The sequence below is a fragment of the Montipora foliosa genome, chromosome 14 (assembly GCF_036669935.1).
Source record: "Montipora foliosa isolate CH-2021 chromosome 14, ASM3666993v2, whole genome shotgun sequence".
NCBI classification, from domain to species: domain Eukaryota; kingdom Metazoa; phylum Cnidaria; class Anthozoa; order Scleractinia; family Acroporidae; genus Montipora; species Montipora foliosa.
In genome coordinates, this window is record NC_090882.1 from 4697284 (window position 1) to 4710725 (window position 13442).

Below are 13442 nucleotides of genomic sequence, written 5' to 3' on the forward strand. Positions count from 1 at the left end.
ATCGCAGTCTTGCAAATTTATAAACGATGGATGTCAGACCTGTCGTCAGATCTATGGATGATGTCTTGTCTCTCCTATGCAGTCACGTTAAATTAGAAAGAGACAAAGGCATCCAGCAGTTAGAGGAGAAATTGAAAGATTCTTTGAATTTCACCTCTGATGCTCAAAAATTAGAGGATTTGCAAAACTCGTTAACTGCACTGGTTCAATCAAGTGATCGCAGCTGGGAAACAAAGCATGGGGGGTTGTCCGGATCAAAGGCTTTAATATTGAGTCATCTGGGCTCTGATGACTTCTGTGAAAGCCTGAGGAAACAAGCTCTGCGCCTGATGCACGATGACGAAGCACGAGTGAGGACAGCTTCAGGTGATTTCATTTGACATTTCATTGAGCAGCCTGATCATGCATGTCGATCATTGTTTAAAACTGAATGGTGCTGCAATCAGCAAAATTTTCGTAAACAATAAAGTAAAGGAAAGGAAAGGAAACGAAAGGAACTTTAATTAAGTGTCTAGTCGTTCTAGCGCTGGAGCACTAATTGGGGACACTGTAAACTGAAATTAACGATGAAAGCAAATCAAGTCAAAGGTTGGTTTTTGAAGAGAGGGGAAACCGGAGTACCCGGAGTAGAGAACCAACAAACTCAACCCACATATGACGCCGAGTCAGGAAATCGAACCCGGGCCACATTGGTGGGAGGCGAGTGCTCTCACCACTGCGCCATCCCTGCACCGCTAAAGATTGACTAAAGGAGACTAAATATCGTTTTAGGCCTAATTATTGCTCCTAATTACTGAGATTAAGATTAGGATTCAGATTAAGTTTGAGAGGAGCAATAACATTTTAGGCCTCATTAAAAATGATATTTAATCTCAAATCCAACTTTTGTCGGTTAGTATTCAATGTATGGTGGAGGCATACATGGTGTTTCATTTCACTGTTTCATGGTTCAGTAGTGTCCACTCAATGCAAATTATTTTTTTCACCTGTTTTACGTAAATTGGAATGTTTTCATTTTTGGGCTTAAATAGGAGAGGTGCTTGGTGCTCTCTGTGTAAGAAAAGGACCAGTCATTTTTGTGGCGTGCCAAGAGGAGATTTTGAGAAATGTTCGTGATAATCTCGAGAGGCGGCTACCTGAACCTGAGGATGTGGCGGAGGGACTTGTACACAAACTGACAAGTGGAGAAAACAGTGCTGGAATGGAGACAGTAAGTGTGTCCTTGCGATGTGTTTAGCATCACCATCACCATCATTAGCATTATAAGCATCATTATCATCATCACCATCATTGTCAGCATCATTAATTAGGAAAAAGTCAGTGTATTTCTGATTTTTTTAATCAATTAATGATGATTATGATGAGGATCGACTACATATGGTGAATACATCACCCTCATCATCAATGTCATCATCATCATCATTAATTTTGGAAAAAGTCAGAAATAAGCAAAAATTTTTCTTTTTGGAGGATTTCAGAGCATTACACCTTCTGGGACAAAGTTACAAAGTATAAAGTTTAGTTAACAATGGACTGCAACATAATATTACATCTAGGTATGTATGTTGAAGCTCCGCATGGTAAATTTTGTTTCTTACAACAGAACAAAAAAGTTGATGCTGTTCAGATATTTCATGATACAGCAGGATGGAAACACTTGGAGACAAGTATGAGGTTCGTGATACATGTTGAAAAAATGAAAATACGTAAATTCATAGTTACTAGGATCAGCGCTTCATGGGCTCTAAGTCCAAATTTAAACTTGTATTGCTTGGACAGAAAAAAAGTGCCACTTTCAGGGCACTGGAGTTGTATCCTATTCTCTATAGGAAGGGGTTTGGGGGGGGGGGGGGGGGGGGGGGGGGGTTGTCACAATTGGGTACCTTCACTTTTCCTCTTACAATCGCAAAATATGTACGTACATTTACCTAATATCAATACTGTTGTTGTCTTTATGTTTAAGGTGTCTTCAGTCTGTGATTGAAGGTTGTGGCAAGCATTTTAATGAACACATCACACAGAATCTTCTCTCTCTGATATTCCAAGCTCTGAATCACACCAACAGATTTGTTAGAGAGACTGGGTACCAGCTTTGTGCATCACTTGTTCGACTGGGAAGACAGCAAGGTTGAAATTTATAAAAAAACATTTCTCAATTTAGAATTTTAGAATGTTTCTGTTTTTGCTCAATTATCATATTTCTGGGTTAGTGAGCAAACTCCTCTGGCATTAGACGGAGTAAAATCTATGTTCCAAAATTGCACGCATAGACTTTATTTTCGTTGATTTCTTCTAGACCAAACTTCAGAAGCTGCAATGACCGGTGAAGTTGATGTGGAGGATAATGCTATTCTCAAACATGGAGAGCAGTTTGCGGATTATTTGAAGAAAGGATTGTCCGATAACTGGAGCCAGGTAGCGCAACAGAAATGCAGGACCTTGCAAGTATTAAACTGTTTGAGATGACATTGACTGATGTTTCGACAACCTAAGCGGAGGTCATCTTCAGAGTCAAAACTGTTACACACAGATTGAATGTTAAAAGTCAACATTTAACAGTAAACACTTGACTCTAAAGATAAGATTGCTTCCACTCAGGTTGTTGAAACGTCAGTCAATGTCATCTCAAATAGTCCTTCTTGGGACTACACTCACCCGGACGATCGTACTTTACTTAATTATGATATGACCCCTGGGTCCAAACTATTTACGAAAACCAAGTTTTATTTGTATTTTCCTTTGCAAGTATTATTAATACATTAATAAGTAAAGATGGAAAATTCAAGTGACAATAAGTTTTACTTGTGATTATATATTTACATTTACAACAGAACCATTCACCACCTTTTGAATTATAGACCGTGATAATAACTTTTGAAACTTGCTTCTTCAGTTTTAAAAATAAATCACTGCCTTGTTAATCAATAATTTTTGTTCTGAAAGCCATATTATGACTGGATGAACAAGAATGAAGAGCAACAGCTCTTAATTTTTTTCTCATGATTTCTATTATGGGTCATAGACAGTCTGACAGAAATGAAAAGGGATACTATTCATGAATATTAATTTGTCTAAGTATGTACACTTTCAAATGTCTGAGGAAATCTAGCAACTAAATTTAGTTTCACTCTTTTCCATTTTATTGAATAGGTTCGACTTGCAGCATCTGTGGCCACACGGGAGTTCTTACAGACATTACCAGACAATGAATCAAGAGAAACATTTTACCCCAAAATTTTACCAGCCATGTGCCTCAACAGGTATTTTCTTGAAAAAGCCAAAATGAAGTCTTGTAATGATTCACGTAATGTTTATGTCGAGAAGCCAATCATCATCATCATCATTGTTGTCATCATTGGTACTGGAAGGTACATGTAAACATTAATTTCCTTTGGGATGGGGCACCTGACATATGTACCTTATTCCAAAATGGCCGACATTTTAGTATTCTTTTGTTTCCATGCAAATTGGCCCTTATGGCCTCGCTTTCAAACGCAACATTCAAAAGAATATTTAACCTTGAACGGGGCCATTTTGCATGGAAACAAAAGAATACTAAAATGGCGGCCATTTTGGAATAAGGTGTGTTTACTGTAACTACCGGTAATATCTGAAAAGTGATTGCACCTGATCTTATTGGCCTAATTCCTCTCTAACAGGGACTAAGAACTAGTTTCTCTCATGGGAATAATTTTTTTTTGACTGTGTAGCTGCTCAGCTATAGTAATGTTATCTATTTGCTTTTCTTTCCAAAGATACTATGTTGCAGAAGGTGTCAGAATCTACTCCCAGCAGAGCTGGAAAATGGCTGTTGGAACAGAAGGGAAGCACTTGGTGGAAAAGTATATTATGCAAATTGTGAGGGCACATAAGTTTTGTTTTGTAAAAATTAATATTTTGTCATGTTTGGAATGATCAGCTACAGAGAACACATAAAAAACTACGTACTTATTGACTAGTTTTTATTAACTTAAAGGTGTATTAAATATTAAAATATTTTGGTCAGGTGGAATTTTACATCAGTCAGACAAAAGCTGACAATCATGCTGTCAGGGAAGCATCTTGTGCATGCATTGCAGAACTAGGAACAAAGGTCAGTATCCAGTTAGTCATACAACAATTATCAACAAAAAGTGGACTGTTATGCATGTACTTGCGCATACTTCTGAGTGTTTTGGTGGTATACTGTCAGTGCATTATTGCACCGACCCTCCTTCCCAAATGTTATTGCATTTTGTATAGAAAAGAACTTTTTTTTAGAATCACTTATTTTCACTTTCAATTTCCTGTATGTGGCCATCTTGAAGATTATTATTGTGACATGTTATGGTTGTCCCATTGTTCTGACACATAAAAACACAGGATAACTGCAATGTGTTGCAGAACATGTAAATCCTTATAATTATTAAAAATAATTTTATAGGCTCCTGGGAAATTAAAAAAAAAAAAAAAAGAACGATTCTGAAAATCTTTGGTTCCGATACAAAGGCACCTTGCGAGCAGAGCCTCCTTTTGTCTTTTTCTTTACTCAGGAGGAGAAAAGTAGGCTCTGCCCGAATCGCGTCAACTCTTTGAAGCTACCGCAGCCCGAACTTCTGGACTAGTCAATCTTGTTTTCTCTCGTCAAACCAATTTTTCCAGTGCGAGCGTCCGTTTATTAACAAACCGATGGTTATAATTGAGCCCACTGTACCATGAAAAACCAAGATGGCGGCAAGATCTGGCATATTAGGCTTGGGTTCGAGACTGTATCCTGGCAACATGCAGCGCATATTCAATAAAGATCTTACTCGATTCATGCAAAGCCTTTCTCGAGAACGCCAAAATCGAGCAAGCAAAAGAAAGGCTCTGCTATCAGGGTGATACAAAGGCTTCCTTAATTAAAAAGAATTTTGGAAGAAATTTGATTGTGATGATTATTTCCTGTTCTTTAGAAGTTTCATTTTGTTGGAGTGGATCTCTACTCAAAATCTGTTAACTAGTTATGCATTTCATGTTAGGGAATAAGTCATTTCGGTCTTAATTAATAATTATTACTGATAGGTGGTACTGGTACATGGTGTATTTACATGTACATAAAACACTTGTAAAGTACATTGTATTCAAGGACACAATGTTTTTTGCATTCAAAATACCACAGGTGAATCCAGATAGCCTGAGACCCCATGTATCAGATCTTCTTCTTGCACTGATTTGTTGTTTTAAAGATGATAGCTGGCCTGTCAGAGATGGTGAGTATTTTTTTTATATGAAGTTTTCACAAACATGGTATATCCGTCATGTCATAAAGGTTTTGCTTTCACCACTTGGAGTACATTGGGTTGCAATACAGTAATTGTACTTTATTCTTGTATCTTCTTTTTCTTGAGTATGAGGTTTTGTTTCCTTCCTAGCTGCCTGTGTGGCCTGTGGGAATTTTGTACTTTGTTTTCCGCAGGAAAGCAGGTAATTTTAGAAGGACAGTTAAGCCCAGTAATAATAATAATAATAATAATAATAATGTAGGGATGGCGCAGTGGTAAGAGCACTCGCCTACTACCAATGTGGCCCGGGTTCGATTCCTTGACTCGGCGTCATATGTGGGTTGAGTTTGTTGGTTCTCTACTCTGCACCAAGAGGTTTTCTCCGGGTACGCCGGTTTCCCCTCTCCTCAAAAACCAACATTTGACTTGATTTGCGTTGATTGTTAATTTCACTTTACAGTGTCCCCAATTAGTGCTCCAGCGCTAAATCGACTAGACACTTCAATAAAGTTCCTTTCCTTTCCTTTTATTATTATTATTATTATTCTTATTATTAAATTATTATTATTATTATTATTATTATTATTATTATTATTATTACTATTATTATTATTATAATGCCAGGGCCATGAAGCGGCCAATCAGTAATTGAAATTATATTTTATTTTTAAACGAACAAAGTGAGAAATGTGTGGTTCGAAGGACAGAAAATAGGCGGCACTCCACCGGATGTCTTCTCACATATTTAAAACAGAGTTTGTTGTATCATTAAATTAGACCGTTTACTAAATGGATAAGTTGTACTATACTGTAAATCATCAATAGTTGCTGATGATTACAAAAAGTGCCAACAATTCTTTTTTTCTGTGTTCCTTTTAGTTCTAGTATGGATGAATTATACCCTCTATTTTTTGAGAATCTATCTGATAGTATTCCTTCAGTCAGACAAGGTGCTGCAGTGTCACTTGGCAATGTGGTTAAAGCTTATGGTGAGTTGAAAAAAAGCACAAGTCTCAAAAGTAATCGTGATTTCTAAAGAAACTCAGTTGCCTTGGTGAGTTTACATTGCGCAATCACAGAAATAGTTAAATATTACTGTATCATTTTACAATCTTCGGATAGATTTGTGGGTTAAAGAACATGGATGGCAAATTTGAAAACCTTATGACATTTTGTGCAATCTTCCTCCTCAGGTGAAAGTGCTCTGACTGTTGTCATGGAGAAAGCAAGAGAGGGCTTAAAGGGAATTGATAAGCAAGAGGCCACTACAGAGAAGTAGGTTACATCGTGTATTGTGAGCTGAGTTTTATTGTCTTTTTATGGCTGTTTTCTTTTCTTCACTGTTGCGCATGCAATATCATTCCCTCAAAAATTTTAAACCCCTGACTTCTCTGTGACTGACCAATCGCTCTGCCCTTTCCTGTGCTATAAAGTTTGACTGACAGGCAGGTTATTATTTGGCCATTCAAAGAGAAAGCATGTGTTTTAAAGGGCTGTGTCATGGTGGTGCAATCGATTTTACATGTATGTAGTTTAACCAACTACTTGCTTAATGCAACTTAATGCTAACCCGGGGCGCCTTATTTGCAAGTGCGGGTGACCAAATTTCTGATTGAGTGGCCCGAACGGGCGCCTAACTTATCACAAGGTGATTCATCCTCACTTTTAATTAATTAACTCTGGGCTCTTGAAAAAAAATTAATGACTCGGGCTACTAACTTTTAATGTTGAAAGCCCAAAGGGCTCCAGAAAAATTTTCTTAGGCAGCAGCCTTGACCCAGATACTAGTTTTAAACGTTCACAATTCAAAGCTTCAAGACAAAAAATGTCTGTCTATCTCAGATAATTGGAGTTTCAAATAACAGAGAGAAACTTCAAACAGTTGGGCCAAACAATTTTCAAAAACTCCAATTGCAATCCATTTAAATCTTCAATTTTGCCCATCTCTGCCTCATTTTCTATTTGGCGTTCAGTTCAAACCTTCCTTCAATGTTTTAAGTAATAATAAATATTATGTTTTGGTTGATTAATTTGGTTTCCAGTGTCCAGTCACTCAATTTGACTAAAGTCCATGACACAACCCCTCAAAAGTTAGTACATTTATGTAATTTGTATCTACAGTAATAATGCCTAACTGGGAAAAGATCCATTTCACAGCAGAGGTCTAGCCACATTAAAGTAAAACAAAAGAAATGACTGGTACAAGACCTCCACTAGCTACTGTAGTTTGTAATTTTTTCAATCAAGCGTATTTTAGTGCATACAGTTTCTTTTGGGTACATGTACATGTATGGTTTTTATTAGCTTTAAATTTTTTTTGTTCTCATTCTAGGTATACAGGAATTCAGAAGGGTCCTGCAACTTTTGGAGTGATCAAAAGACTTAGAGACAATGATATGGAACTACATACCAATAAACAGGTCTTGAAATTATGCTTCTCAAAATTATTATTGCAGTTAACCATTTTTATTTGTGCAGCATACCTGTCATAAACAAAAAAAAGGGTAGAAGCTCCTGCTCAAGGAGCTAGATTTGCTCTGGACTACTAGACTACCCAATGCAAATTTTAACCATTGACCAATGTACTGACATATAGTTAACAGTTTTCAAGACTGGTTTAAGTTCTGACGTTTTTTTTCAATGCTCTAAAGATTTGTCCTAATGCTTGTGGTTCGCTAATAGACATTAATCTTGAGAATTTATTATCCCGTAATCATGAATTACGTGCACGTCGCAGTCATGTTTTTAAATATAAGGACCGGACCCAATGGCCAAAATAGACACTTTTAAATTTTCTTTCTTTCCAAGAACTATTGCTGAATGGAATACCCTCCCAGGTGATGTTGTAAATTCTAGTTCTCTTTAGTTAATATTTTTAAATCGAAAATTAGTACCATTCCATTTTAATCTTTATATTTTTAATGTTAATATCTTTATCTATTGTTATTCATTTATTTTTTATATTGTACGTATTATTGACAGTTGGCGTGATACCTTTTAAGGTTTTACCGACTCTAATAAATGTAGATGTAGAATGTAGATGTAGATGCTCTGATGCTTTGGCCTAAGATAACATTTTTCGTCATCTCTGGTAGATGTACTCTTGTGGTTCGCTTGCTCCTAAAATGAAGAGAGGTGGAGGTTGCGCAGACCACTTATTCCGACGACCACCTCAACCATGGGAAAGAGCTGATGGGTGAGGAAATTAACTTTAATCCACAAAGGAAATTCTTTGCGCATTTTACATCAACAGGGCATTGTATGGTCTTCGCTCTAATTCTGAACTTTTGTTAGTACTCCTGTCGATGAAAACGAAGAAGACACTTGGTGAAAGGGCTTTCACTGCTGCTGCACCGTCATTCTGAAATAAATTGCTGAGTGCAATAAGGGAGGAGGCTAATTTCAAATGTTTCAAATTGAAGACGTTTTTATTTAGAGAAGCTTATGCTATGTATAGCTCTTGATATTCTAGACTTTTATTGACCTTTTTAACTTTTTGATGTTTTTAGCTTTGTTAACTTTGTAAATCACATTTGATGCTAACTTGCGCTATAGAAATATCAATGATTATTATTATTAATAGTTGTTGGCTGACATACATGTATCCTACTGATCGGAATACTGGAAGCTGTAATCTGTCTTTGATTACTTTATTTAAGGAAAAAAGTTGTCGACTTCTCTGACTGAAGAAGTCAACGTGTTTGTTGACTGTCAGTACCGTACAGGGTACTTATTGAAACCATTGTCCAATGTTTATGTATCGATCCAACATCAAGAATGAAAATTCATTTAGTGTACTCGAATTTACGTTATTATGAAGGCCTGCCGAAGCTGATCCAAAGGCAAGATATTTGGATATTCCTGTATGTCCAAATTTTCCCTTGTGAATTTCTGGAAATCTTAGAACCAGAACAGTTAACACCTAATTGTAAGTAACCTCTGTACTCTGGCTGTGTCAGTTGTCAGTGCTCAAAAGTGCAGTGTTAAAATAATTTAGTAAATTATAAATTTCAATGTTTAATGACGTGTATCATACTTGACCTGCAAGTACTGTATACTGTAAGAATGGCAAAAATTATTTGTTAAAAGCCAATAACTAAACTACATGCCTGTATAATAGAGTGTTTTCACTCATGTTGTCATCAGTAACCATGTTTTTCCACCGAAACAAAAGAAAACGTTTGCGTGATAATAAAGCTTAATTCCCGGAGGATTAGTTTTGGACATCAATATGCATATGGTTCTTTTGTTTAGGGACCCCAATATGGCCGCTGTGACGTGATGTGAAAACACTCAATATGTTTTTCTCTGTATCACATCTTTCTGTAGCTGCGTGGATTTAGTAGCAGAGCTGTCATCAAATGTACAGGCACATAACGAAGTTATTAGCGTAATCCCAGTTGTAGCAGAGGCCACCCAGTACAAACATTATACCCAACATCTACAGCTTATGGAAACAGTGTGTGCACAGGTAAGTGGCTCTTCTAGAGTGTATGTCCCTTGTACAGCTTTGTTTTTTGTCACTTTAGTAGCATAGACAGTCAGGAAAATTTAAGTTTGTGCCTTTTCAATTCTCATAGCTGTCATGCTAACAAGTGTACATTACAGTGTAATTAAACACATACAAAAGATTTTGTGTGCAACTTTAATAGTGAGTATTTGCCATGATAAAAGAAGAAAATGACTGCTTGGAGTCATTTGCTTTGTCCAGAAATTCTGTAATCGATTATTAAGTTAATTCATCCGCTAATGAGATACGTCATAGCGACGTCATAATGCTTATGTAAATTCATTTGTTAGCTGTGGACCTAGCTGACTTACTGGGTAAATATCAAATTGTTTTTCATTCTTTATTATCTGTGCATTTCATAACAATGTAACTTCCTTTTAGCATTTGAATGCAATTCTTGTATTGTCTTGCACTAAAGTCGTCATTATACATGTAAAGATGTTTGATAACAGTGAACCAAAAATCCACAACTGACGAAACATCATTATTTTGCTTAACCCTCAAAATATTAATGTTACAAAAATTAATATGATTTTATTATAATTATTATCTTTTATTATGCTCCCAGAATATTGTGTTTCTGATTTGTCAATAATGTATGGCATTGCGGAACACACAGCAATGAAATAATTTTGTCGAGTATAATAAATAAAAAATCATGTGAACTTGCTGGTACATTTTGCGATTTATGGTCAGTTATTGTGATGTTTTGAAACTTCTCAAATTGCACAGTCATGGGATTTTGAACTCTTTCAAAACATTACTCCTGCCAATAAAATAAATTAATCAGGAAATGCACTCATGTTGGTATGATTTCCTATAAATATATAATATGTTGCAAAATTCTGTTATTTGGTTTGTTTTTGTTTCTCTTATTCACAAGTTACCAGTAATAGCCAAAGGGATTGGAAAGAATCAGTTTAAACGATACTTAGAGCTGTTTATTGATTCAATATTTTACAGTTTGGTAAGTTATTTATCCATCACTTTCATAAAATAATGGTGGCCAACTTTTACTTTCATAATACTATTCATATTTTGTATTGATTTTATGTTTAACTTAGTTTGTCCTACTGTCCTCGTTTTCAGGAGGCTAATTTGCAAACCAAACAAAACAGTAAAGTAATAGGCCATTTCCGCATGTCTTCCTCCTCTTCAAAGCGAGTCTAAGTGCGAAGTTTTTCTTATGATAATTAGTTTGCTTTCATATGTAAAGTAGAACTAATTACCATCACAAAAACTTCGCACTTAGACTCGCTTTGAAGAGGAGGCAGACGTGAACTCGGAAATGGCCTATTATTTTGAATTGATTTTAAATTCACACCTAAAAGCGCCCCCAATCGCTGGATCGTCTTGCGTCAGCAAGAGTAAAATCTTTTTTTTTTCTCACAGCTGGGGAATTATTGCAATGTAGGAAGAAACTTGACAGCCGAAAGAAATTTCCAAAAAATGACACACCCAAAGCAGCAGCTGACCATTTCAACATACTTAATCACTCCAGCCAATTGTCTGTTGGCTTTCTTTACCAAGTTAACATAGACAGCCAAGAAGAGATTGAGAAAGTGGCACCTTCTACCTTCAAAACAATAGATGCTTTGCATACCATGAATTTATTTCTTTATTTTTTTTTCTGTGTTCATTAGTATGCTAATACAAAAACCCCTTACAACTCCTACTTTATTGATTTGCTCTGACAAATGGTCAGTGGTCAAAACATTACCGGTAATCATCTTTCTAAAATACTACTTTTATCATGTCATTAAATTTTGACACAACTAACTTTTGGTGCTTTTACTCAATGCAGCACCAGAGTTCCCTTATAAGAAAACCCTTTTGATTATGTGCCATCTACATTGTAAATTAAGACAAGTTCACAAAGCTACGTCCTTTTTTAATACAGGAATAAGCATCCCTTGAAAAAGTCCAAGTAAAGAACATAAAAAAATACTTTACACACAATGTTATTTAGAACTTGAAAATTATAATACAGTGCGACTGATGATTATAACACATAACAGTAATAATAATAATAATAATAATAATAATAATAATAATAATAATATTTTATTACTGATTTTGATACTGTTGCAAACATTTAAAATAAAAGGAATTGGCAATTTTGCTAAGAATTATTTTACAATTCAAGAGGAAACTAATAAATGAACAAGGTTAGTTAGCTTCCAAAAATCGAACAGATCTTTTTGGAAATCAAACAGCCCCTTAGTCTGGCTAATCTACAAAGCTTGGTGAACTTTGAAATTCATTTTGTGGCCAGAGAGCGATTTTAAACTCCAGCCAACTTTTAGGAATGAAAGGCAAAATTTTCAAAAAAGGGTTGATGCACTCCAAGATGTAGATGCCTGGGGTTGGAACATTTTTCTCTCCTGCACATACATATACCATTGTTTCTGCACATTTTTTAAATCAATTTTTTCCCCCCCAGAAAAGTGATAATGCCCTGACATCAACAGCTGCCTCAGAATGCCTCTCACAGCTTAGCAAGATGCTAGGACAATCAATCTTGAGAGGGAGGATAGAAATGCACAACCCAAGGTAATTCATGGATTAACTGTATTAAAATCTTCACTCCTGTACTGGTCTCGTAGATGTGTAAAATCTGGTATTAGATAGAGTAAAATCTATAAGTGTTGTTCTTAGAAGGGTAAACTTTAAGGTTAAGTAAATTATTGAGACTTACCGATAGTAAAGAGATTGAAAAGTCTTTTGTGTTGATGGCGATAGATCTATAAGGTAATTGATTATTTCTTAGGTTTTAATTACAACAGCTGTGTGAGTAATTATTAACAAACTCAAAGAAATCTTTGTGTAGTGACCACGTGAAAACATTAATTTTAGGTACATGAACATGTAAATAAATATTTCACAGCAATAGACTTACAGCAGCTGTTTGGATACCGGTAATATAGCAGCAAGAATAGGAATGGCCTCCCAAGTGTAAACCTAGAAGCTAGAGGTTTTTGGGGCATTGCTTCTACAAGATAGCCTTAAATTGGAGAGGTGTCAAACTACTCACTAATTGCCATTCAGCAAATTTCCTATCTTAGTTCACCTTACAGTGGTTTAATCAAAGGACTATTAATTTTTTTGACAAAAAGTGTGATTTAATTTGCTTTTAAAAATACAATAGAATTTCCAATTCAGACTGTGTATGGAAATTCTATGAAAATCCCAACTTTAACTCATATAATTATACACGTTTAATAAGCATATGAAAATTAATCTTATCGTTCTGAGCCTCCTTTTTAAACAAAGATTAACTTACAATGTAGGCTATGGCTTTCAACAATCATTCTTCAGTGATTGCGAGAAACAAGAAACACTTTTAATTAAATTCTCCCTTGTCCTTACCTGGTTGACACTGTTTCGACAATGAAGAGCCTTCGTACATGTACATGTACATGCGAGGATTGGCCAAAATGGAAATGTCTTGGAATAGCGATGTTTCTCGTGACGTCACGCATTGTTATTAATATGCCAACCAGAACCTAATTGGCTGTTGAAACAATCACTTCTTTTGTTCTGTGGTTGGCAAATTTGAATATCAAAAGAAATGTGACGTCAATGTTTGTAAACAAGAAATATCGCTATAGGCTTTTCACTCTGTATAATATTTCCCTGGAGGCTCTTACTGATTTTGCTCTTGTTTGCAGTTACCTTAGTGCTTTGGA

General features: G+C 35.7%; 1 protein-coding gene across 1 annotated transcript in view; it reads left to right on the forward strand.

Annotated features, from left to right (window-relative positions):
* LOC137984332 (uncharacterized) overlaps positions 1-13442 on the forward strand; it is a 14574-nt gene continuing 1132 nt past the window's right edge. Inside the window, exons 1-18 of the mRNA XM_068831486.1 lie at positions 1-366; positions 1032-1210; positions 1604-1674; positions 1964-2127; positions 2297-2415; positions 3151-3260; positions 3756-3858; positions 4007-4093; positions 5141-5231; positions 5394-5445; positions 6123-6232; positions 6437-6518; positions 7576-7663; positions 8339-8439; positions 9573-9714; positions 10637-10720; positions 12197-12306; positions 13425-13442. The exon at positions 13425-13442 is cut by the window's right edge and continues 1132 nt beyond it. Of these exons, the coding sequence (XP_068687587.1) occupies positions 27-366; positions 1032-1210; positions 1604-1674; positions 1964-2127; positions 2297-2415; positions 3151-3260; positions 3756-3858; positions 4007-4093; positions 5141-5231; positions 5394-5445; positions 6123-6232; positions 6437-6518; positions 7576-7663; positions 8339-8439; positions 9573-9714; positions 10637-10720; positions 12197-12306; positions 13425-13442 (2051 nt within the window). The 5' untranslated portion in view covers positions 1-26. The remainder of the gene's footprint in view (positions 367-1031; positions 1211-1603; positions 1675-1963; positions 2128-2296; positions 2416-3150; positions 3261-3755; positions 3859-4006; positions 4094-5140; positions 5232-5393; positions 5446-6122; positions 6233-6436; positions 6519-7575; positions 7664-8338; positions 8440-9572; positions 9715-10636; positions 10721-12196; positions 12307-13424) is intronic.